Here is a 27,730-nt window from a genome sequence, read left to right on the forward strand (position 1 = left end):
CTTCTACATTCATTTCCATCACTCTTCTCAACCAGTCACTTTCATCCTTCCTCAACACATGACCAAACCATCTCAAACTCTTTCTCTTCACAGCATCCCTCACAGGCTCTATTCCCATCATCTTTCGCAATCCATCATTTGTCTTCCTCTCTCTCAACGATACTCCGCACATCCACCGAACCATTCGCATTTCCACCCTTTCCAGCCTTCGTTGCTGCTCTACGTTCATTACCCATGTCTCACTCCCATAAATCATAACACTTCTCACACATGCAGCATACACCTTTCCCTTCAGCTTCAACGACACTCCCCTCCTCATCAGCACGCCACTCAGTTCCCAAAACTTCTTCCCTGCACATCTCACTCTAACAACCGTTGCCGAGTCTGATCTCTATTCATTCAGCATGAATCATTCTCCATTCAGCATGTCTCCGAGGCAGCAAAATGTTTTCACACCTTCCAGCTTCATACCGTCTCCAAGATCCAACTCAACATTTCCTCCATCTGCAGCTCCCTCTGTGCACACCTTACACTTGAATGTAGCTGCCACACTGGTAAATGACCCTCTCAGACCACTACATTTTTGATGAACTCACTCAGCGCACATTGTACATTGAATGGAGTTCACTCCGACACCCTTCCTACACACAGCACAGGGCCACTTCCCAGTTCTTTCCACCTCATCACATGCTTTACCACTTGTCATCACCTTCGTTTTTCCGATATTCACCTTCAGACCTTTTGTCTCCATACACTCCTTCCACTTGTTCATCTTTTCCTTCAATCCATCCATACTTTCTGCAATCAACACCAGATCATCTGCATACAACAACTCCCACGGTAAACCCTCCTTTACGTTCTGAGCCAGCACCTCCATCACAGCTACAAATAGTAGTGGACTTAGTACTGACCCCTGATGCACACACTACAGTATTTATATTTTTTACATTTATGTCAAGCTCCATGGTGAATCTTTTACACAAATCACATGCAGTGCAAAGACATTGGTAGACAAAATATACTTTTGAATTGATTACAAGAACACGAGTAGACAAGAGCCAGGTGATAAATGGGATTTGAACCTGTGTTCCCAACATCATGACCCAAGCATTTTTATCAAAACACTAACTAGAAAGAATCTGAAAATGCAAAGCCTATCTGTGTCCGTTTGTATTCAGACTTCTTCTTCTTCTTCCGTATGCTCAAAATAACGAAAACGGAAAAAAATACGAAATGAAAATTGATGCTTTTGTGCAATCATGACCTTTGAGCTTTAGATCTAAAAAAAACATTCAGCTTGTAGCTTTTGAATGGTGAACCAATTCAGTTAGCCAATATGCAAGTTATTAAAATCTCAGGTCAATCGGATGAAAATTGCTGATTTTTAGGTAACGATGACCTTTAACCTTTGACTTTTTGACAAAATTATTAATATGCCTTCTCTGTATTATCATAATAAAACTGTGGTGAAAATTTGATGACAATAGCCCAAACGATAAAAAGTTACGGCCTGGGCAGACACACACACACACAGACAGACAGACAGACACACACACAGAAGTGATTACAAAACCCTGTCTCCTGCTGTGCAGAGGATGGGCTAACAAGCCAACAAGGGAGGTGTTTGTTTTTGTTCCACGTTCAAACATTTCCCACTTTTCATTCACTTCCTTCCAGTAGGTCTCATTTTGGTGATCTAAAAACACCAATTTAATTACTTATTTTCAGCAAATGCATGTTTAACCAAGATGCTTTTATTAACTTGGCCCATTGATTGTGCCATCACTGAGATATAAAGTTGTGCCACCTGCACATTCGGGCATTGCTTTGTAATTTGAGCTGTGTTCTGTCAACAATTCCCACTTTTTGTGAAAGACACCAAGAGATCTTTAAAATTTACCTGAAAATAATGTTGGCAGACAATTCCCCAGCTTACCTTCCCATCTGACTGATACTACACCATCGAAAACATCAATAATAACTCAATAAGATGAAATGGTCTAAAAGAAGGCCTTCTCATGTGTGTGAACCTAGACCCAACGCTAGCCTTCTTCCTGGGGCTATCCTCTTACTGTTGCTGCTCCTGGGATTGGCGTGTGGAACTGCTTCTTGGCGAGCAGATGTCCGTGGGCAACAAGCCAGGAAACCCTTGTTGCTGTCTGGATCAAATCCTCGCTCTCAACAACTGTACGCCATTACAGTGGAGACTGGGTGCCGTCCAAATGCAGGAACAAGTGCAAAGGCATGTTGCTTTACAATTACACAAATATTAGAGATGCTTGGGTGAAGACAATGTCGGAGAATGTCTTGCTCTCAAAGCTGTGAGTGAAATGTCGAAATTGAGGATGGGTGTTTCATGCATTCTGGGTATGGTAAACATAGCAATTTCAACAAAGTTCATGTAAAAAGTATATTGGGGTAAAGTAGAGGGAAGTCGATGGCACATTGGCACACCCTCGCAAATTCTCACGCTTCCCACCTAAAGCAAGGTTTGAAAAATGGCAAAACGTTCCACCAGGGACGATCCAATATCAAATTTCGAGTGAAAATGTTTTTCCCCCTTCATTTCGACTCATATTGCCCTAAGTCCCCACCCTAAGTCCCCACCCTAAGTCCCCACCCTAAGTCCCCACCCTAAGTCCCCACCCTAAGTCCCCACCCTAAGTCCCCACCCACTAGGGCATCACCTGGGGGTGAAATCGAAAAAAATGGTTGCATATTTTATGCATACTCCAATGTTGATTGTACATACAAAGTTTCATTTAAAATGTTTTGCTGCATTTTGTTTTCTATTTTTTGATATTTGGCATTTTTGGTGCCCGTAATTGCATTTTTTGGTGTTTGACCTTTTGACCTCACCCAAGGGTGCAAGGCCAAAAATGAGACTGCTCTCACACCTTCTTGCCATGTGGTGATATAACTACCAAGTTTGGTCAATTTCTGCCCGCCCAACCGTTTAAGATGAGACGGACAGACGGACGGACGGACAGACAGACGGAGCCGATTACAATATCCCAACCTTTTTTCCCAAAATCGTGGGGCTAATAAAGTTGTAAGTTATACCTTAACCTTTGTGTTATTTCGTGATTAGTTCCATTTGTATGAAAAAGGAAGTTGATGCGTTGTACTATTGAAGATTGTAAAGAATCGTTTAAGGCATTTTTTCTTATTTTGTGTTATGGTTCTTTTATGAGTATTATTTATTTTTTCTATTTTTTTTTTGTATACATTGTTGAGGCTCATGGAAGAGCTAGGCTAGCACGAGTACACTGAATGAATCAGGACACACCCGGACAAAAGGAAGAGCAGAGAGAGAGGAGGGAAACACCACTAGCAGAGTTTAAGGCAGAGATAGAGGGAATAGTCAAACAATGGATGTGCGGAGGAATGGAGGGCAGGAGAGGATGCATGGGGTGGACAAGATGGATACAGAAGGAAACTCACGAGGGAAAACTGGAATTTTATAAGTACGAGGGATTGGGGTCGGATTGGAGGTGTGGGAGAGGGTGTTAATGATGCTAGAAAAGTTCATCGTTTGGGATTGGGGCTGATTTGAAATGGTGTTGGGCTGTGTTGAAGACCCGGAGGGAAGAATGTGATTGAAGAGAACGTGGAAGTCAATTTGACAGGCAGGAAAAAACAGAGGATGAATGAGTGGAGGTGAGCAGGGATCCTGGGTTTAGGTAGTTTAACCAGAAGAGGGTTGATGTAGGGCCATGTGAGCCATACAGAAACCTAGGGGAGAAAGCACAGAAAGAGCAGAGGGTGCAAAACCAGAAAGGAGGCGGTAGAAGACAGAGACCACTGACCTGTCGGCGATGGTGAAGTGATAGGCCCATAGACTCAACATCATTGTGGGAGATTCCAATAATCTTGAAGGCCTTGATTTCCACGGTATCAAGCTGAGCGAGCTGTCAGGGAGGGGAGCTAGCCGGGACGAGAGAGTAGTGCTCCTTGAAGCTGCGGGTGAATGCCTTGTAAGTGGATAGGAGTTCAGGTGTGCCAATGAAGGACTTTGTATGACAGAGGTTGCCCAGTCGGTGGCTGGTTTTGGAGGTCAACTTTGAGATGTGGTTTACCCAAGAAATATAGGGGGCGGGGGTGGGAGGTTACCAGACAGTCCTTTTTGAGAGAGAGTGAGCCAAGTGTTTGACCAGCTTGTGATCTTGTCAAGGTCTGAAGAGACGGAAGAAGCTGCAGTCGGCCCGTCTGAAGGATGAGGGATGTGACAGCAGAGGGTGGGAGTCATCAGCAAATAGATAAAGAGGATTTTCCAGAGAGACAGAGAGATCTTTGATGAAGATCAGGAATAGGACTGGTCCCAGAACACTGCCTTGAGGCACTCCAGCCTTGATATAGTTGAGTTAAAAAGATATATAAAATTACAAATATGTATATAAAGATGTATTGTTGGTTCACGAGTTATCAAACAGAGTGACCACTATATTCGTCATGGGTGTGTGTCTGTCTGTCTGTCCGCAGCATAACTACCCGATGATATCATCCAATCTTGATGAAACTTGGGTGGGAGGTTGATATCATGATCTAGTTGTGTCCTACCTAGAGTGGGCGTATTGCGCCCATTGTGGGCGGAGCGACGCCCGAAAAGATGTCTTTCTAGGGGATAATCGAGTTCAAGCTACATCTTCTCCGAGGGGTTTGGTGGAATCTGACAGGGGTTTCGGTATTTGGTTAGGCCAATGTCATGTGTCTAGCCCCACGGAGCTCGATCTTTCATTTTCGCCCCAAGGTCAAGGTCGCAAGGTCACGAAATTTAGAAAAGTCGATTTTTGATGGTTTTATTACATTGTTCGCTTCCTGATCGGGTGAAATGTTGTACATGATCTTATATTATCCCATACATCATGAAATACAAGTTTTCCAACAAATTTCAGAATATTCGACCTTTGACCTTTGAAGGTCATAAAGGTCAAATTTTGAAAGTTGTCGGAATCTAACCGAATTTTCGGTATTGTGTAGCTAACTAACCTCATAACTGATTATACATTATTTTCTATCTCATTTCAAGGTCAGTAACCTTCGTTTTGACATTTCCAGGCCAGCACCACACACAATTACGTACAGCTGGCTCTTAAAGGCCTGCGCACGCAGCGCATTGGGGCCCTTTGTAAATAGGCATGTACACCGCATGTCGGGGGCCGACACCTCCCACGTGGGCCCCCGACCCCCCAGTCCGAGCCTGTTTCGGTTACAGTCCGTCCTTTGTCATTGAATACCGTTCAGTTAAAGAACCATCGTCGTCTCCTGCCTTTTTTTTTTTTTTTTGGTAAGATCGAGGCTCGTGTAAGAGCTAACATTAATGACAAAAAGACAAACTGACACAAAAAAACATAAGATAAAGGGAGCGGGAGACAAGATGGGGAGAAAGAGGAAAGCACACAAGTACAACAGCAGAGAACAGGGACATCGGGAGATCTGTGGGAGGGAGAAGGCTGGGGAGAGTGGGCACGGGAAGGGGGGGGGGGGGGATGAGGTAAAAAAAAAAAACACATGGACACAGCTAGGACTTCCAGGAAAGAAGTCGGTATTTCAAAAAAGTGGATCTGGGGTGAATTAACGGGGGTAGAGAAGATAAAGGTTTTGGATGGGGGAAGACAAGAGATGGTGGTGAACAGCTGTTTTAAAGACCTGGAGGGAAGACTGGGATTGAAGGGAGTGAGAGAGTTTGTTCCAGAGGCGGGAGAAAAGAGGAATTAAAGAGTGAAGGTGAGCAGAGAATCTTGGTTTTGGCAGTTTAACCATAAGAGTGTAAAGCTAAATATATCGTATTTAGTGATGTTATCAATCTGACCAGTTCTTCTGCGGTGGAATCACATTGAATCAGTTCTTTAATTTTGAGGTTTGCACATATTTATTGGATATAAGACAGAGGTCGTGTAACATGGATCACATTTATGGGACAAAATGGCGACTGCCTTCGAAATGTGAACGTTTGCATGTACGAGTAAATGCGTAATAACTGATCAACTTTGTTTGAAAGCTCTGCACAGAGTGGTGAACGATAAAATACAATCGATTTGTAAATCGTTCGGGTTTATTGAAATTAAATAATTATATGTTCAAAAATGTATAATCAGCAGTCTGTGCTTGAAACGCTTGTAGTTGGAGATTTGTCATCATTTTCAGAAACTTGTTTTACAAAAAATTGTTTGCTATACCTGCTAACCTGCTCACCTTGGTAGAAATCTTGAAATTATCTTTAAAAAAATTTCTTGGTTGAAATCTCTACAGGTAGGTGCCTGAAGGTAAACAAAGCTCACCCAAGGGCTGCCTCTCTTTCCGTTTTTAAAGTTTTGTTTGAAGAACCAAGTTGTGATTGGGTTTTGTGGTCGATTATTCTTAATTTTCAAGTTCTCATGTCATTTTAACCTGCGGCATGTTGCAAGTCTACATCAGCTACATGTTGCTGTTGTGGGGATCTTGTTGGGGGGGTCGATTTTTGGAATGTTCACCTATTGGTCGCACATCTGTCGCTTGACTCAACTCACTGTAGCACCGAGACGACATTATATGGTCGCCATCTTGGTTTTATGGTGGGCCTAACACATTAGGCCTGTAGGCCTCTGTTGATTATACACTGCCCGGGTTTGTTAGGTCAGATTTCCGTTGGCGTTTTTTGGGTCAAGTGTTATTCACGACGAGGGCCCCCCAGAAAATCTAATCATATGTCGTGAAGAGCAGGGCTCTTGCTTGAGACGGACGAAGTGACGGGCAAGACACAAACTCGTCCGAGAAGATGTTTATTGTAAAAACCAACTCGGGAACTCTCAAAAGCCCGTTTATCGGGCTGCATATATATCACAACCAGAAAGCACAACCGAAACCGAAAGCCACGCCTCTCAGGCGAGGCGCGCTTTGGTGGTCACGTGACCGACAGGTGCAAAGGATTATAACCGCACGCCTGGCACGCTTTGGTGGTCACGTGACCGGCCACCCCGGTGCCGTGGTTTGCCCGCCAGTTACGTCACCGGCTGGAGCAAGGAGATTCTGTTGCTGGTCTCGCTTGGGGGACCCATGGGTCGCTACAGTCGAATAATAGTAAGGTTTAATTGAACCTGTCGGTAATCAAGTGTTGTGTTACGTAATAAAGTAATAAAGCGTTACATTTTGCAAATTACTTTTAAAAAGCGTTATGTAATTTTTGAAAGGCCCACCTGTTCCCTGCGACACATTGGCTTATTCTGATACAACCGTGGGGAAGGTGACATTATGGATAAGAGTTGTCCAGTTAATTTATTAACAGCACATTGAATGCGTCATTCCCAATTGGCTCATTACCAGATTTTGTGACCACAATGCGGTCATTCTTGTTGTTTCCTCACTCGACCAAAGTGATTGGCTTTTTTTTTTTCAAATGACTGTATATCGCCGTTTTTGGTTGTACAACTTGTGTCCTCATATGTCCTCATGTGTCCTCATAGGTAAGCATTGTCCTGCATGGGGAGTATGGAGTTTCAGAAGTGCAGGATTTGTGGAGTCAGGATCAAGTGTTGCATCAGCGTGGCTCGCAACACACCTTCCTATTCAGGTGCTCCCACAACAAATGTCAATCAACTTGATGCCATTATGTGCTAGATGTGTTGCAATACCCCAAATCTGGATCACCATGTGTAGTTGTTGAAGTGAATATCCTCATGCTGTGCTCTAGCTGTATTTGCGTGAACATAGACATAAGTTGGGTTTTCCTGTTTAGCATTGCCATGCAGGCTTGAGATCACAATGCTGGGGTCCCAGGTTCAAACCCCCTAAGTTTTGTCGTTGTCATTGATGGAGGTAAAGCGATTTAGTAATAGAATAATGACACTGAAAAATATTATGGGACAAAAACTTTTAGATATTGGAAGCACGTATACATTTGAAGCAAGTTTAAGTGAAGAAGGATGTAGATCATTTTGGGATGAACTAGAAGGTTTGGTTCAATAAATTAATCTGTGAAGAAGTGATTACTGGTGGAGATTTGAATGGACATGTCGGTGAGAAACTAGTCCATGGGGGATTTGGATTTTTTTTTTTTTTTGTATACAACATCGAGGCTCGTGAAAGAGCGAACATTAATCACAAAAAACAACAAACGGACACACAAACGTACAAAAAAGGGAGCGGGAGACAAAATGGGGAGAGAGAGGGAAGTACACAAGTACAACAGCAGAGAACAGGGACATCGGGAGATCTGTGGGAGGGAGAGGGCTTGGGAGTAGTAGGCGTGGGGAGGGGGACTGGGGTGTTAGAGGTATAAAACACATGGACATTGCTAGGACTTCCAGGAAAGAAGTTTGTATTTCAAAAAAAGTGGATCTGGGGTGAAATTAGCGGGGGTAGAAAAGATCAAGGTTTTGGATGGGGGAAGATAAGAGATGGTGGTGAACAGCTGTTTTAAAGACCTGGAGGGAGCGGTGGGATTGAAGGGAGTGGGGGAGTTTGTTCCAGAGGCGGAAGTAAAGAGTAATGAAGGAGTGAAGGTGAGCATAGAAGTGAAGTGGAGGTCAAGGTGAAGTTCATAAATGAAGGAGGGAAGGTGAAGGTGAGGAGTGAAGGAGTGAAGTGAAGGATATAGTGATAGGACTGAGGTCGGAGAAAAAGCAATACTGTATTAGAAATTACAGAAGTGGCAGACATGTGTCCTCAATACCTACTTCAAGAAAATACAAGTACTTAATAAAATACAAGAAAATAAAACTCATCACTTTTACAAGCAGAATTGCAGAGTCAGATGAACAGGATATTTATTACCTCCACCGCCAAGTGTGGATGGAGGTTATATTTTCACCTCTGTCTGTCTACGTCTGTCTGTCTGTTTGTGAACAAAATATCTCAAAATGTTGTGGACGGATTCGGACGAAATTTGGCAGAGATGTAGCTTATGTGACAAGGACGAAATGATTAGATTTTGGTGACGATCCGCATCCGGATCCGGCTACTAGAATTTCTTAAATGATTCTTCACCATTGGGAGATTGGGCGAAAAACGATACATAGCAGGATATCTCAAAAAGTTGTGGACGGATTTGGACGAAACTTGGTGGACAGGTGTGTGTGTGACGAGGAAGAATCGATTCGATTTTGGTGCATATTTGAATCTGGATCCGGATCGAAGGAGTTTTTAAGTGATTCTTCACCATTGAGTGATAGGGCCAAAAACGATATATAGCAGGATATTTCAAAAGTTATTGACGGATTTGGACGAAACTTGGTGAACAGGTTGTGTGTATGATAAGGACAAATCGATTCGATTTTGGTGCATATTCGAATCTGGATCCGGATCGAAGGAGTTTTTAAGTGATTCTTCACCATTGAGTGATAGGGCCAAAAAGGATATATAGCAGGATATTTCAAAAAGTTATTGATGGATTATGACAAAAGTTGGTGAACAGGTTGTGTATATGACAAGGACAAATCGATTCGATTTTGGTGCATATTCGAATCTGGATCCGGATCGAAGGAGTTTTTAAGTGATTCTTCACCATTGCGTGATCGGGCCAAAAACGATATATAGCAGGATATTTCAAAAAGTTATTGATGGATTATGACAAAACTTGGTGAACAGGTTGTGTGTATGACAAGGACAAATAGATTCGATTTTGGTGCATATTCGAATCTGGATCCGGATCGAAGGAGTTTTTAAGTGATTCTTCACCATTGAGTGATAGGGCCAAAAAGGATATATAGCAGGATATTTCAAAAAGTTATTGATGGATTATGACAAAAGTTGGTGAACAGGTTGTGTATATGACGAGGACAAATCGATTCGATTTTGGTGCATATTCGAATCTGGATCCGGATCGAAGGAGTTTTTAAGTGATTCTTCACCATTGCGTGATCGGGCCAAAAACGATATACAGCAGGATATTTCAAAAAGTTATTGATGGATTATGACAAAACTTGGTGAACAGGTTGTGTGTATGACGAGGACAAATCGATTCGATTTTGGTGCATATTCGAATCTGAATCTGGATCCGGATCGAAGGAGTTTTTTTAAACTGATTCTTCACCATTGAGTGATAGGGCCAAAAACGATATATAGCAGGATATTTCAAAAAGTTATTGATGGATTATGACGAAACTTGGTGAACAGGTTGTGTGTATGACGAGGACAAATCGATTCGATTTTGGTGCATATTCGAATCTGAATCTGGATCCGGATCGAAGGAGTTTTTTTAAACTGATTCTTCACCATTGAGTGATAGGGCCAAAAACAATATATAGCAGGATATTTCAAAAAGTTATTGATGGATTATGACGAAACTTGGTGAACAGGTTGTGTGTATGACAAGGACAAATCGATTCGATTTTGGTGAAGATATGAATATGGATTCGGATACGAGTTCTGCCTAAGCATTTTCTTGGCTAGCATTACACTCCTGGGCAGGTCACCACTTCGACCAAAGATTCTGTACTTTTAAAATTTTTTTCTCTCACATGACAAAACAAATCAATAAAGCATTGAAGGGCGATTTTTGTTCTCTTATCGACATAATACAGACAAATATGAAAATTGAGATAACCTTTCTCCCCTTCCACCTCCTCATTTTGCATCCATCCGGTACCTCGTGCTCTTTCTCGAGTCTATAAAAAGTGGTTTATGATTGAAGGATTTTGAAAATAAACCTGATCTTCAATTTCTGAACGAAACTTCAGAAAGTTGGAACTTCAGGGGAGCACCTGGAACTAAGTTCAGGGGAGCTGTGTGAAAGTTGGAACTTCAGGGGAGCACCTGGAACTAAGTTCAGGGGAGCTGTGTGAAAGTTGGAACTTTTTTTTTTTTGGGCCTCACATACACTGCCTTTTGCACGCAGCTCTCAGCATTGCTTGGGTCCAATCTGCAAGTTGCATCTGTGGCACAACAACCAAGGTCACTGTCCAGGTTGGTTTGTGAGCCAGGTCGTGGTGCGTGACTTGAAGCAACGCAGAACCTGGGGTTTCCCCGCGACGTGTTGGTTGTCCACTGAGCATGGTGATGGTCGTGTCGATAGACATCTACCGGCTCGTTCAGCAGGGCTCGGGCCCATGGAGGTGCTTGCTTTAATTATCCTCGCAGGAGGAGAGGGTATTGCATTTGGGTCCGTTTGTCTGGCTTTTTTTTTGTCTGTCTGTTTGTCTGTTTGTTTGTCTGCACAGAATAAATATAATTTTCTTGGCAACCGTTGGTCCGATTGACAGGACGTTTCCGCCATAGGTGCAAGTCCACCTGTAGGATTTTCTAATGATAATTATGATGTCATAGGGCACGTGGTATGGGCGCCATCTTGGAAAAACCGAAAAACTTTGCACCTCTGTATCTCCGAAAGCGCCGCATAGACAAAATTGAGACGTGGCTCATTGTAAAGAACTCTCCATAGGGAATAAAATATGTTAATGATGATGTCATAGGTGCCTCCATTATGGCGTCATATTTTGACAAGTACAAAATCATCGAACAAGATGAAATTTCTTGTGCATGATCTAGGGATAAATTGGTGGAGAAAAAATAATAATGATGACGTCATCGCTCACGTGGTTCGGCCGCCATATTTGTTCTTAACACAAAAGCCATAAAAACTACTGAAAACACATCCTGGTGAGGGTATGCAATCTTTGATTGCTCTTTCTTGTTGCTATGTTGTATTATGGGACAGATTTAAGAAATTAAACTTTGAGTTTCTTTTTCATGTTTGCCATATTTTGTTGTTGTTGTTGCAATGTTTTCAGTTGTCAAGAACCATCCTAGCAGGGCTTGCCCATTGGCATTTGTACAGCTGGGCTTGGAGCCGTGTTGGAACTGGGGTGCTCACCTGTTGTCAGCGCCTTGCTCTCTGGCTCTGCTTAGTGGCTTGTCAGGCCGCTGTTGCCACTGTCATTTTGGCTTCCCAGGAAGACAAGGTATTAATTGGTTGCACCGATACCTGCAAGTTGATGGTTCATGTTGGGATGAAAAAAAAAAAAAAATTCAGACTGGGCATTCAAATTTATTATTAGTTTATCCTATCTCGATTCTCGAAGAGATGAATTTACAAAATGGATGGCGATGTCCAGATGTCTGTCCATCTGTCCATCCGTTAACTTTTTAGCTCACCTGGAACTAAGTTCAGGGGAGCTTATGCGATGGCGCGTCGTCTGTCCGTCAGTCCGTCCGTCCGTAAACACTTGCAACTTCTTCTCTGAAACCGCTGATGGGATTGTGACCAAACTTGGCACAAATTATATTTGTTGTGTTGTGATTAAAGTTTGTTTACAACATTAAAATACTTGGCGTCTAAGGGGGTTTACCGGGGGTCAAACTGGATCCAGGTTTGACCACCAAAATAGGAATTTGCTTTCTTCGCTGAAACTACACACACTATTTCGATGAAACTTGACCACAACCTTCATCAACCATGATTTACCAATGTTTTTTCACGGCACGAAGAAAATCGAAGTCTAAGGGGATCTACGGAGGGTCAAAGTGGGTCCAGGTTTGCCCCCCAAAATAGGTATTTGCTTTCTTCTCTGAAACTACACACGGTTTCGATGAAACCTGACCACAACCTTAATCACCCGTGATGTATCAAAGTATGTTTACGGCATTAAAAAAATCTGCCCCCTTGGGGGTCTACAGCGGGGTTGCCCCCTAAAATAGGTATTTGCTTTCTTCTCAGAAACTACACACACAATTTCGATGAAATTTCACCACAACCTTAATCAGCCATGATGTACCAATGTTTGTTCAAGGCATGAGAAAAATCGGGGTCTTAGGAGGTAAATGGGGTATATTGGAGTTGGCCCCAAAATAGGTATTTTTTTGTTTGTTTAAAGTCATGATTTTGTTATGATTCTACATGCTGCACTGTCTTCAAGCACCATTGAAATTGGTTTAAAATACCTTTAGTCAGTGCAGTATATTATTTATTCTACCAGGTGAGCGTTAGGGGTATTGCCCCTATGTTTGCAATTTCTGCTACTCCTCCCTTATCATCGGCTGATTGTTCTGAAACCTGACACATGAATACAAGACAGTAGCCTGCACAATCGCTCGGGATTCGATTTTTCGATTTCGAATCGGGGTAATTACCATCTAGTTTACCCGAAAGTGTAATTCAAAAGGATAATTTTAAAGGGTAATTTTAAAGGGTAATTTTAAAGGTTAATTTTAAAGGGTAATTGTAAAGGGTAATTCTAAAGGGTAATTTTAAAGGGTAATTTTAAAGGGTAATTGTAAAGGGTAATTCTAAAGGGTAATTCAAAAGGATAATTTTAAAGGGTAATTTTAAAGGGTAATTTTAAAGGGTAATTTTAAAGGTTAATTTTAAAGGGTAATTGTAAAGGGTAATTCTAAAGGGTAATTTTAAAGGGTAATTTTAAAGGGTAATTTTAAAGGGTAATTTTAAAGGGTAATTTTAAAGGGTAATTTTAAAGGGAAATTGTAAAGGGTAATTCTAAAGGGTAATTCGAAAGGGTAATTTTAAAGGGTAATTTTAAAGGGTAATTCGAAAGGGTAATTTTAAAGGGTAATTTTAAAGGGTAATTCTAAATTGTATATCTAAAGGGTAATTCTAAAGGGTAATTCTAAAGGGTAATTCTAAAGGGTAATTTTAAAGGGTAATTCTAAATTGTATATCTAAAGGGTAATTCTGAAGGGTAATTTTAAAGGGTAATTCTAAATTGTATATCTAAAGGGTAATTCTAAAGGGTAATTTTAAAGGGTAATTCTAAATTGTATATCTAAAGGGTAATTCTAAAGGGTAATTTTAAAGGATAATTCTAAATTGTATATCTAAAGGGTAATTCTAAAGGGTAATTCTAAAGGGTAATTCTAAAGGGTAATTCTAAAGGGTAATTCTAAAGGGTAATTCTAAAGGGTAATTCTAAAGTGTAATTCTAAAGGGTAATTGTAAATTGTATATCTAAAGGGTAATTCTAAAGGGTAATTCTAAAGGGTAATTCTAAAGGGTAATTCTAAAGGGTAATTCTAAAGGGTAATTGTAAATTGTATATCTAAAGGGTAATTCTAAAGGGTAATTCTAAAGGGTAATTCTAAAGGGTAATTCTAAAGGGTAATTTTAAAGGGTAATTCTAAATTGTATATCTAAAGGGTAATTCTAAAGGGTAATTTTAAAGGGTAATTCTAAATTGTATATCTAAAGGGTAATTCTAAAGGGTAATTCTAAAGGGTAATTCTAAAGGGTAATTCTAAAGGGTAATTCTAAAGGGTAATTCTAAAGGGTAATTCTAAAGGGTAATACTGATGGGTAATTCTAAGGTGTAATTCTCATGGGTTTCGTTTGTGTCTCGGCTTTATGTATTTCATATTAAAATTGCAAACTGAGCCGCTTCCTTCAGAGACGGGTGCGATTTTTTTTCACAAGAGTATGTACATTAATAATTATACATGTGTACACGGATACTGCGATTGCGATCTTGATATCACGTGATGTGATCTTATCATTTCACCATAAACTGTCTGACACCAAGCTAAGGTTAACAAGCCCCATCTAGCTGAGATGTTAGTTGTCTATGGAGAATGGTAACGCTCCATGGATAACCAACATCTCAACAATATCAACAATGTCACCCTTACTGTTCTGATTAATGTTGCTCGTTGTTTGGAAATACATGATGTTACCTGTAGCTTCTAATATTTAAATATACAGAGCGGAATCATAAAAAAACATACTTGTACAGTACTCACTTTGAAAGTTTGAGTCCATCGAGGATTTTTTGTTTTACAAATTCTAAATAGTTTATCTGCACATGTATGTTTGCCTGTGACATGAACAATGGGAATGTTGTGTGTCTGACAGTATGAAGTGGAATTAGGACTGGTGTCTGTCTCCTTGGACACTCTGTTTCTTGGCCTGGAGTGCGGTCTTCTGGCCCTACCTGTCATCGGCGTCCTCACCTTTGCATTCATCTGCAGCAATGAGGTTTCACTGCAGCACTCACAGTGTGTAATAAAAATTTCCACCGCAGAATGTGTTGGGAAGCTGGCAGGTGAGCGCAAAGGTACCATGATGGTCATTGAACCGTCTCGTCTGGGTTCCATTAACAACTCAACTATAAACTGTGCCCCTGGTGTTTCACAGACAAGGCGTTATAGCCATGAGAGCACCTTCTTTCGGGGGGTTTGAAGTCAGTTTCCCATTGCTGGTGGACGTTAAAGACACCATGGTGTCCTTTGCACTGTGGCCATTGGGTGCCAAATTCCAAATTCCTGACCTAACCCTGCTCCCTGAGACTTTGGTGAGATCACCAGAGTCATTTCCGGGTGTTGTTGCCAAGAAGAGTGTTACCCAGACTGTGCAATAACATGTACAGCAATTTGACTTGAGGAATAAGTTTGAGTGCTTTATTATCAAGGGGGAAATACTGAAACAAGACTCAAGTGTTTCTCTAATGGTTTGGAGATCTACATCTACTGTGTGTATTTAGCATTACCTTTTCAGATATTATTATTATTATCATCATCATTATGTTGATTTATTATAAATGTTATTTCAATGTGGAATAATTTTTCCCTTGTTCCTCTGCCTCCATATTTCATTCAGGCTTTTACAAGTCACTCGAAATACTCTTTTCTTTAACAGTGCTATTAATGCCGTGTTCTCAAACAAAACATTCCCAAACATTTTTGCTCTTTCATGAGCCTTGACATCTGTTAAAACGGATAGCTGGCTCACACTGACATGTGACAGATTGCATGTGGTGGAGCTTTGCATTGGTGGAATACAAGGATAACCGATGAGGTATATGATGCAAGGCAAGGTACTTCATCACATTCAGCCCACACCACCACCAGTGTGTGTGTGTGTGTGTGTGTGTGTGTGTGTGTGTGTGTGTGTGTGTGTGTGTGTGTGTGTTTGCCACAAACAATCTAATTAATTGCATTGTGAAGGCTAGATCTTACTTCTTTTTTTTAAATACATGTTCTTGGCTCGTGGAAGACTTAAAAGAGAGAACAAATCAAGACACAACATAACAAAGGGACCAGCAGGACAAAGGGGAAACACCAGTAGCAGGACGGAGGGAGAAAGTAGATGGAGACGGACAATCAGGCGATGCAGGTAATGATTAGGGATAGATGAGAACGAAAGGGGTGGACAAGATGGATACATAAGCACAATTTGTGGAAGGGGTGGGTTAGGGTTAGCAGGTGTAGAAAAAATCATGGTTTTGGATGGGGGATGACCTGAGATGGTGGTGAACAGCTGTCTTGAAGACACGGAGGGAAGAATGAAATCAACAAGAATGTGGAAGGTGGTTCTACAGGTGTGAAAAGAGGAATTAATGAGTGTAGGTGAGCAGTGGTTCTGTATTTAGGCAGTTTCTCTTGGAGCGGGTGTTCCTGGTAGACCGCATGAGTCCTGCAGATACTTGGGGTGGGCAGAGCACAGAGAGGACAGATGGTGCAGTTGGTGTAAGACCAGAAATGAGGTGGAAGAAGACAGAATGGCCACCGAACTGTCTGCGATGGCGAAGTGATAGGCCCATTGACTCGGGTTCATCGCAATTCCAATGATCTTGAAGACCTTGGTTTCCATGGCGTCAATCTGGGCAAGATGTGAGGCTGGGGCACCAGCCCAGAGGGGAGAGCAGTACTCCATCAAGCTGCGGATGAAAGCCTTATAGATACTTCATATACATGGTACATATTCTTACTATATACTTCAAACTATATATGATTATATAGATTCTATAGATTATATATATATATATATATATATATATATATATATATATATATATATATATATATACAGACTTGGCATTTAATATGGAATATTTTTTTTTTCTTGACTTGGGTTTCCTTTCTGAACTCAGAATATCAATCTGGTGAGTTTCTTTTACGCTTCGGTGATTTCTTTGTTAAAAGAACCATGTCACTGATTGTCTGTCGCAACAAGAAGTCAATAACAGGATTATATCACAGGTGGCGTGACAAAATGTACGGACAGGTACATTTGACAATTGGCTTCACAATCGGGTTATAAGGGTTGTTGCGTTCTGTATTAGTGGAAAACAACTGCTGCACGTCTACAAAAGTTATTGCCGCTTCCTCTGGAGATGGTCCGTCAACTCGACAATGCTGTTTGTCATGGAGTGGTGGCTTTACGAAATTCCGGCATGAAACAGTGTGCTATTGCTCGTCAGTATGGCATCACTCAAGGTCAGGTGTCAAAGATCCCGAAACGAAATGCTCAGAGGGGTGTCCCTCCTCCAATATCGAGGCCAGGACGTGTCCGCAGAACCACATGGAGGGATGATCGCCAGCTGCACCGGTTAGTCTGCAATGGCCATACCAAGTCAGCTAATCGGCTTAGGGCTGAGTGGCAGCAACTGACAAATGTGCCTGTATCCAGAAGGCTAGTCAACCAACGACTGGTTCAAGCAGGCTATCGTGCCAGGCGTCCCCTAAGAAAGCCACGCCTGACAAGACAACACCGCCAGCGCCGATTGCAGTGGGCCAGAGAGCACCGTCAATGGCAGCCAGGACACTGGAATCACGTGATCTTCAGTGACGAGTCTTGATTTCTGGTCTATCGTCAAGATGGCCATGTCTGAGTGCGCAGACTAGTGCATGAAGCCTACAACAAAGATTGTATAGTGCCAAGAGTCCAAGCTGGAGGTTGTGGGGTGACCATTTGGGCTGCTTTTCATGCAGGGTGCAAAACTGACCTGGTTGTTCTGAATGGAAACCTGAACCAGTTCAAGTACAGGGCCATTCTGGAAGAAACATTGCTTCCATTTGCTCGTGTAGCCTTTCGAGGAAACTTTGTCTTCCAAGATGACAATGCATGGCCTCATCGTGCTCGCATGATCCAACACTTTCTTGCTGACCGTGGTGTAGAGCATATGGAGTGGCCTGCCATGTCCCCAGATATGAATCCGATAGAGAACTTGTGGGCAGAATTAACGCGTCAATTCGACAACTTGGACCAGCAGCCTACCTCTGTGCGTGAATTGCAGCAGGCTATTGTCACTGCATGGCAAGCGATTCCTGTCCAAACCTTGGCAAATCTCGTGAACAGCATGCCTCAACGTGTACGTGCTCTCCTGAATGCTCGTGGGGGTTACACGACGTAATGAACTGTAATTTTACTGTCCGTAATCCCAGTTGTAATTTAACTTTTGTTTTTGTTAAAAAAATTATGGCTAATGTGCAAAATAAAGAGATACTTCTGGAAAACGTACAGAATTTTAACACAGTACTATCCGTGATTTGAGTTCAATATCAGTTTCCATCACTTTCAAGGATCAATTTATTTGCTTCGAAATGTCAAATGTGGTTTTTGTTTCTTTTAAAGGTCACATTAACAAAATCTAGAATAATTTCAACATAATTCCAATGAACTTTTGGTTCTAAGTCAACTTGAAAAGTAAGTTCACCCCAACAAAAAAAATATTCCATATTAAATGCCAAGTCTGTATATATATATATATATATATATATATATATATATATATATATATATATATATATATATATATTATACACTATATTATACACTATATTATACTATATACTATATACCAACTTGGCATTTAATATGGAATTTTTTTTTTGTGGGGTGAACTTACTTTTCAAGATGTCTTAGAACCTAAAGTTCATTGGAATTATGTTGAAATTATTCGAGATTTTGTTAATGTGACCTTTAAAAGAAACAAAAACCACATTTGACATTTCGAAACAAATAAATTGATCCTTGAAAGTGATGTAAACTGATGTCGAACTCAATTTATGGACAGCACTGTGTTAAACTTCTGTACGTTCACCAGAAGTATCTCTTTATTTTGCACATTAGCCAAAATTTTTTTTAACAAAAACAAAAGTTAAATTACGACTGGGATTACGGACAGTAAAATTACAGTTCAGTACTTCGTGTAACCCCCACGAGCATTCAGGAGAGCACGTACACGTTGAGGCATGCTGTTCATGAGATTTGCCAAGGTTTGGACAGGAATCGCGTGCCATGCCGTGACAATAGCCTGCTGCAATTCACACACAGAGGTCGGCTGCTGGTCCAAGTTGTCGATTTGACGCATTAATTCTGCCCACAAGTTCTCTATCGGATTCATATCCAGGGACATGGCAGGCCACTTCATATGCTCTACACCACGGTCAGCAAGAAAGTGTTGGATCATGCGAGCACGATGAGGCCATGCATTGTCATCTTGGAAGACAAAGTTTCCTCGAAAGGCTGCACGAGCAAATGGAAGCAATGTTTCTTCCAGAATGGCCCTATACTTGAACTGGTTCAGGTTTCCATTCAGAACAACCAGGTCAGTTTTGCCCCCTGCATGAAAAGCAGCGCAAACGGTCACCCCACCACCTCCAGCTTGGACTCTTGGCACTATAAAATCTTTGTTGTCGGCTTCATGCACTTGTCTGTGCCCTCGGACATGGCCATCTTGACGATAGACCAGAAATCTAGACTCGTCACTGAAGATCACGTGATTCCAGTGTCCTGGCTGCCATTGACGGTGCTCTCTGGCCCACTGCAATCGGCGCTGGCGGTGTTGTCTGGTCAGGCGTGGCTTTCTCAGGTGACACCTGGCATGATAGCCTGCTTGAACCAGTCGTTGGTTGACTAGCCTTCTGGATACAGGCACATTTGTCAGTTGCTGCCACTCAGCCCTAAGCCGATTAGCTGACTTGGTACGGCCATTGCGGACTAACCGGTGCAGCTGGCGATAATCCCTCCTTGTGGTTCTGCGGGGACGTCCTGGCCTCGGTATTGGAGTAGGGACACCCCTCTGAGCATTTCGTTTCAGGATCTTTGACATATGACCTTGAGTGATGCCATACTGCCGAGCAATAGCACGCTGTTTCATGCCGTAATTTCGTAAAGCCACCACTCCATGACAAACTGCATTGTTGATTTGACGGACCATCTCCAGAGGAAGCGGCAATAACTTTTGGAGACGTGCAGCAGTTGTTTTCCACTAATACAGAATGCAACAACCCTTATATACCCGATTGTGAAGCCAATCGTCAAATGTACCTGTCCGTACATTTTGCCATGCCACCTGTGATATAATCCTGTTGTTGACTTCTTGCTGCGACAGACAATCAGTGACATGGTTCTTTTAACAAACTAGGGCATGCCCGTACTATATCTATATCTAAAATTATATCCCCCCCCCTCTATTTACATGAAATGGTTTGGTCCAAAGCGAACGGCTTGCGAGTACGGTGACAATCCCCCCCCTCTATTTACATGAAATGGTTTGGTCCATTCGCAAAGCCAAAGCGAACGGCAGTTACGAATCGCAGTTACGATGAATCGCAAAGTAGTTTTAATTAGTTTTAAAACATAGTTTAACGCCAACATAGTTTGCCAACGTGAAATAAATGAATACGCTCTCAAATGTGCCGTCCGAGGCAGAGTCTGTTCGGCACGTTCGGCACACGTGATAGCTCGCTGCTCTCTGATTGGTTGAATCGTTTTTTGGACATAGCTCGGTAACTACTTGTCCGATTAATATGAAACCTTGAAAAGGCACATCCTCGGGTCCCCAGCAATATACCTGGCAAGTTTCAAGTATATCGGACCGGTAGTTGTCGAGAAACAGCGGTCGCATACACACACACACACACACACACACACAGACAGAGATTAGTGGAATTATAGATAGATAAATCACCAAAGTGTAAAAGAAACTCACCAGATTGATATACTGAGTTAAGAAAGTAAACTCAAGTCAAGAAAAAAAAAAATTCCATATTAAATGCCAAGTCTGTATATTATATGTATATATATTATATAGATCGTATATAGATTATTATATCGATTGTAGATACTTCATATATAGATGCAGGATAGAAGTTCAGGTGTGCCAAGGAAGGACTTTGTGCACGATGGAGGATTAAGCTAAAATAAACCAAAAAATGCATTACATGTAGAACCTCAAATATATCTAGTTTACCTGTTGACTTGTAGCCAAGGTGTAATGCAATATGTTGCTGAAACAATGCAGAGATGTATTGTAAGAATGAATGCACACAGGAGCGGCACGAGAAATCCAGATAAAACTCCTGGTTTTCCACTACTTACCCATCACTTTACTTATGGATATTGTAAAAATACAAGCTTCAGTGTTCAGATTGCAGAAAAGTTAGCAGTAATGGCCGAAAAAAGGACGAGATGGAAAATATAACAATCATACAATTCGTAAGTGTCGAGAACTTTTCTGGATTAAAGAATTAAGAACTGCTTACCCTTATGGATTAAATGAAATAATTAATGGCACATACGTGCAACATAATGGACAAAATATAATTACCTCCAACACGGAAGGTGGATGGAGGTTATATTTTCACCACAGTCTGTTTGTCTGTGAAGAAAATATCTCAAAACGTTGTCGGACGATTCCGACGAAATTTGGTGGAGATGTTGGGTGTGTGACAAGGACGAAATGATTAGATTTTGGCGAAGATCCGGATTCGGGTCTGAGAATTTTTTAAATTACATGTAGAACCTTCTTTCAAGTGATTCTTCACTATTGAGTGATTGGGTCAAAAACGATGTACAGTGTACTAGCATGGTATTTGAAAAATTTCTGGATGACTTATGACTAAACTTGTTGGATGAGTTGGTTAGATGACGAGAACCAGCTGATTCGATTTTGGTTCAGGTCCAAATTCAGATCCGGCCCATCAGTGGAATACAAAACATAAACTGTTCAGCCAGGCGGAGGTATACGCTCTCTTGATTGCCATTCTAGTATCTTCATGTTTTATTAAGATTTTCATTAAGATAATGACCTCTCGAAGAATATTTTACAACCCATTATTGTCGCAATATTTCTGCCGACCAACTTTAACCTTTTCTCTGTGCATGTGCATTCAGGAAACAAGTCCAATGGTGAATGGAAAGGTTAGCCCATCAGAAATGGAGCTTCAACCAACTTTGGACATTTGCTTCTCCAACGGTATGCACATTTGCACTGGACATACAATGCAGACAACTAGATGTCCAAAATCGTTAAATCTGATCAATTCGCTTCAATGATTAGTTGTTTTTTTTCTTTACCGAAGCGAGGCTCATGGAAGAGTAAGGTAGAACTGACAATGGGACAAACTTCAAGGGAATAAATGAACAGCATAAGAGGAGAGGGTGGAGGGGAGGAAACACTGAAACTAGCAAGTAAGATGGTTGATTAGGAAAGGGTAATGGGGGAATATCATCGGTCAGGTTGAGGGATGACATGAGGTGATGGTGCACTACTTTTTTTTTTTTTGTATACTTGATGTATACAGAAATTATATACAAATATAAATGTATTAATTACATACAAAATATATTTTTATACAAAAATTTTAGTAGACAAAAACATAATTATTTTACAAAATTTTATATACAATTAAAAATGCTATCCAAAAATAGTATACAATAATTATATACAAATATAAATTGATAAATTATATGCAAAATATATTTTTATACAAAAATTTTAGTATACAAAAATATAATTTTACAAAATTTTAAAAACAATTTAAAAATTTTATACAAAAATAGTATACAAAAATTATATACAAATATAAATAAAATATAAATTTATAACAAATATAAATTATACACTTGATGTATACAAAAATTTATACTTGCTTGATGTTACTTGTTACTTTAATTTTGTTATGTTGATGTTACTTTAATACTTGAAAAGTATTAAAATAATGGAGATATTGACAATGAAAATATTGTATTTCCCATGTAAAAGATTCACAGTCTTAAACTGCAGTGAATGAAATGACGTAAGGTGGTAAAGCGTACGAACATAGGTACAGATGGTACTAGTATTGATGAATAATAACCTATAGACATTAGTTGGTTGAAAGTTAATAGGGAGTCTTGTTTACCTGCTTTTTTACTTCTAGAATACATGGCAGATGGTTAAAAAAAAGTGAGCGAGCATCTTCATTTATTACCTATGATGTTTGATTGTGTTCAACCCAAGACCAGCCAGTTTTTGAATCTGTCCATTCTGTGCAGCTTCACCTGCAGGTGGTGTGCTGTATTTAGACTGTGCTCCTTCATTACCTGGCCAGACCTCAAGACCATCCCGTGGATGCTGCGTACTCATTTGGGCTCTTTGTTCGAGTGTTACTCTTTTGGGCACTGGTTTTACCTGCTTCCTTGGCTTCAGGTGCGACTTAATTGTAGATACTAGCATGACTCGGCGTGCTCCGCGCGCCTCACCACACGTCGTTTCAGAGGGGTAGGCATCTTTGACCATTTCGGTGCCTTTTGGGTTTCATGGTGTTTTGGGTCTTTCGGGCCATTTGGGTCTTCAGGGTCTTTTGAATCCTCTGGGCCTTTAAGGGTATTTTGGGTCTTTGAGGTGTTTTGGGTCTTCAGGGTCTTTTGGGTCTTTGGTGTCTTCAGAGGCTTTTGGGTCGAAAGGGTCTTCGGTGTCTTTTGGGTCTTCGAGGTCTTTAGGGGCTTTTGGGTCTGAAGGTTCTTTTGGTTCTTCTTAGTCTTTCTGTCTTTTTGGGTCTTTGGGGTATTTTGGGTCTTCTGGGTATTTTTGGTCTTCGGGGTCTTTTGGGTCTTTGGGGTCTTTTGGGTCTTTGGGGTCTTTTTGGCGTTCAGGGTATTTTGGGTCTTCGGGGTCTTTTTGGTCTTCGGGGTGTTTTGGGTCTTCGGGGTGTTTTAGGTCTTCGGGGTGTTTTGGGTATTTGGGGTGTTTTCCGTCTTCGGGGTGTTTTGGGTCTTCGGGGTGTTTTGGGTCTTCGGGGTGTTTTGGGTCTTCGGGGTGTTTTGGGTCTTCGGGGTGTTTTGGGTCTTCGGGGTGTTTTGGGTCTTCGGTGTGTTTTGGGTCTTCGGGGTGTTTTGGGTCTTCGGGGTGTTTTGGGTCTTCGGGGTGTTTTGGGTCTTCGGGGTGTTTTGGGTCTTCGGGGTGTTTTGGGTCTTTGGGGTGTTTTGGGTCTTTAGGGTGTTTTGGGTCTTCGGGGTGTCTTGGGTCTTCGGTGTGTTTTGGGTCTTCGGTGTGTTTTGGGTCTTCGGTGTGTTTTGGGTCTTCGGGGTGTTTTGCGTCTTCGGGGTGTTTTGGGTCTTCGGGGTGTTTTGCGTCTTCGGGGTGTTTTGGGTCTTCGGGGTGTTTTGGGTGTTTCGGGGTGTTTTGGGTCTTCGGGGTGTTTTGGGTCTTCGGGGTGTTTTGGGTCTTCGGGGTGTTTTGGGTCTTCGGGGTGTTTTGGGTCTTCGGGGTGTTTTGGGTCTTCGGTGTGTTTTGCGTCTTCGGGGTGTTTTGGGTCTTCGGGGTGTTTTGGGTCTTCGGGGTGTTTTGGGTCTTCGGTGTGTTTTGCGTCTTCGGGGTGTTTTGGGTCTTCGGGGTGTTTTGGGTCTTCGGGGTGTTTTGGGTCTTCGGGGTCTTTTGGGTCTTCGGGGTGTTTTGGGTCTTCGGGGTGTTTTGGGTCTTCGGGTATTCAGGGTCTTTGGGTATTCAGGGTCTTTGGGTATTCAGGGTCTTTTTGAGCCTCAGGGCCTTGAAGGGTAGTTTGGGTCATTGGGGTCTTTGGGGGTCTTCAGGGTATTTTGGGTCTTCAGGGGTCTTGGTGGTCTGAAGGGTCTTGGGGGAATTAAAGGGTCATCAAAGGTCTGAGGGGTTTCAGCAGTCTTAACGCAATTAAGAGGGTTAATTAAGAGGGTGGTCATTTTATTTGAAGAAGAAGTTTTCGTCGCATATAAACATACATACATACATACATACATACATACATACATACATACATACATACTTACATGCATACATACAAACATACATACATACATACATACATACATACTGTTACGAGGTCCTCCCCTATCCCCTGGTCTCGGTAAACCTCCGAACCCCGAGAGGGTCCCCGGCAGAAAGTTATGTTATCCTCGGTTGAAATAAATCAATAATGAAACCCTCAATGAAACCATCAAATGAAACAAACAAATCAATAATGAAACCACACCAAGGGTTATGAACAAACAATAAATATATTATAAATCATACATACATACATACATACATACATACAAACATACATACATACATACATACATACATACATACATACTGTTTGTTATGTATTACGGGGTCCTCCCCTATCCCCTGGTCTCGGTAAACCTCCGAACCCCGAGAGGGTCCCCGGCAGAAAGATATGTTATCCTTGGTTGAAATTAATCAATATAATGAAACCCTCAATGAAACCATCAAATGAAACAATCAAATCAATAATGAAACCACACCAAGGGTTATGAACAAACAATAATATATTATAAATCACACCGGAATCACGACACAAATAATAATAGCAATTCACCCTACAATCCCTATCTGAAGATGGTACCACCTTATCTAGTCCTTTACCCAAACTCACGGCACTCCCCCAATGTCTCTGTACCCCTCCAAGGCGAAGTCGATTCGCTCCAGCGATCGTTGGATCAATGTCCGATCAAAATCAATTGAGGCGTGGACGATCGAAGCAACCCAGAGGTTACGTGGTTCAACACACCGCAAAATAGCTGTGGAATGGAAACCCTCCCAAAGACACGCTCCGACGTACACGTTTGCGGTTCAATCAGCGAGTCTCCTTATAATCCTCCAAAATCCACTTTCTGGCACAGCCGGCCCCGGCAACGCACCGGGGAATAATGCCCGGCCGACGCGACAAAAACCTTTTCAGTGAAGGTAGCGCACGTGGCGAAATGGCGGACGGCTTTCACTCGAGGCAAGGATCCTCCGGGACCTCAATGCAGATACCCGACTACCCAGGCTCCACAGCACTCCGGCGATATCACCTGTCGCACGAACTTCCTTTCAAGGACGCAAAGTTCACTCGCACTGTATGCTCGACCGCTCGGTCCGGAGCTTCCACAAAAACGTCTTTTTTCGATCCCCTCACGCCTCTTCTTCCTCGCTCCACCTCTTCCGGTGCGCTATCCCATTTCTGGCATCATTTTCATCATGAGCGCTTTTAAACCTTTTAACCACAATAACCCTTACTGAGAACCAACAATAATAACAATACCACAATAATTAGTGCCGAATCCATAACAATACATACGTACATACATACATACATACTTACATACATACATACATACATACATACATAGCGAACCATATACGTTTGCTCTATTATAATAATATGGCTTATGGGATAAAAGGAGTCGGTGTTTGGAAACAAGTTGCTTCTTACAAAAGAAAAAGCACGAGGTTTGGATCATTGCAGATTTGATTTGTGCAGATTTGTTACATCATGTGATACAACAAGTGAATCCTCTTGGATTGCGCTGAGGTTCGGGCATGGAATTTCGAGCCTCGATCATGGTTCGAGCCTCGATCTTGTATACAAAAATAATAATAATAATAATAAGAACCTTGGGCCGAATCTCGCGCTTCACCAGTGCGCGTGCGCGAATTTACGTCACGTCGGCAGCGAGAAGGGGTTCCCCAACACGAACCAATCAGGAACTGCCACGTCACACTTATATGATCTCAGAATTCCTGTGACAGGAATTCGCGTTACACTGGCTGGAAGTCATTCGCTAGAGGCGCTTCCTCAGCGCTAATAAACCTACTAGGTATTACCATGAAAATCAAATTTATCCTGGAATCCACACATTACACAAATAGCTAAGTCTGCCTCGAAGAAACTAGGAGTCCTATTCAAATGTCGAAGATTCCTCTCCTCTGAACAATTGAAAACGTATTTTCAAGCTCACGAGATAGCAATCTTTTGATTTCATGAATTTGAACTGGATAAGAAACAAACACATTTTATTAACAAGTTCAAGTTTCAGTCACACTATGTTCAAACACAGAAATGTTTGTTATATCACTATATAATACATAAAGATTATTGTTATGGTCTGACTTTTCTTTTCTCTCTGATGTTTCTGATGCTGCTTCTTCCTCCTCCGCTTCCTCCCCCCCACCCCCTTCCCCCACGAGTTAGACCAAGTGGTTCAGCCCACAGGTGTAAAGCCTATGATTGGCTGTGGGACCAGGGAGAGAACCAGGAAGTGGATGCAGAGGAGAGAGTGGAAATTTTGAGGAGGGCTCATGGCAATTTTGAGGAGGGCTCATGGCAATTTTGAGGAGGGCTCATGGCAATTTTGAGGAGGGCTCATGGCAATTTTGAGGAGGGCTCATGGCAATTTTGAGGAGGGCTCATGGCAATTTTTAGGTGGGCTCATGGCAATTTTGAGGAGGACTCATGACAATTTTGAGGGCTCATGGCAATTTTGAGGAGGGCTCATGGCAATTTTGAGGTGGGCTGATGGCAATTTTGAGGAGGGCTCATGGCAATTTTGAGGAGGGCTCATGGCAATTTTGAGGAGGGCTCATGGCAATTTTGAGGAGGGCTCATGGCAATTTTGAGGCGGGCTCATGGCAATTTTGAGGTGGGCTCATGACAATTTTGAGGAGGACTCATGACAATTTTGAGGGCTCATGGCAATTTTGAGGCGGGCTCATGGCAATTTTGAGGTGGGCTGATGGCAATTTTGAGGAGGGCTCATGGCAATTTTGAGGAGGGCTCATGGCAATTTTGAGGAGGGCTCATGGCAATTTTGAGGAGGGCTCATGGCAATTTTGAGGAGGGCTCATGGAAATTTTGAGGAGGGCTCATGGCAATTTTGAGGAGGGCTCATGGTAATTTTGAGGAGGGCTCATGGTAATTTTGAGGCGGGCTCATGGCAATTTTCATGAGGGCTCATGGCTGAGTGCGTTTTGCTTGTTGTAGAGTTTCAAGCTGCAGTACCTCTCCCTTAGGTGGTGCT

At 41.9% G+C, this 27,730-nt stretch overlaps 1 protein-coding gene across 1 annotated transcript in view; it reads left to right on the forward strand.

Annotated features, from left to right (window-relative positions):
• PKD1L1 (polycystin 1 like 1, transient receptor potential channel interacting) overlaps positions 1-27,730 on the forward strand; it is a 156,617-nt gene that overhangs the window by 22,036 nt on the left and 106,851 nt on the right. Inside the window, exons 8-14 of the mRNA XM_068119426.2 lie at positions 2,035-2,242; positions 7,443-7,549; positions 10,814-11,030; positions 11,706-11,876; positions 14,774-14,896; positions 21,821-21,902; positions 22,964-23,117. Coding sequence (XP_067975527.2) covers positions 2,035-2,242; positions 7,443-7,549; positions 10,814-11,030; positions 11,706-11,876; positions 14,774-14,896; positions 21,821-21,902; positions 22,964-23,117 — 1,062 coding nt within the window. The remainder of the gene's footprint in view (positions 1-2,034; positions 2,243-7,442; positions 7,550-10,813; positions 11,031-11,705; positions 11,877-14,773; positions 14,897-21,820; positions 21,903-22,963; positions 23,118-27,730) is intronic.

Source organism: Myxine glutinosa, chromosome 6 (genome assembly GCF_964187855.1).
Source record: "Myxine glutinosa chromosome 6, kmMyxGlut1.1, whole genome shotgun sequence".
Taxonomy (NCBI): Eukaryota; Metazoa; Chordata; class Myxini; order Myxiniformes; family Myxinidae; genus Myxine; species Myxine glutinosa.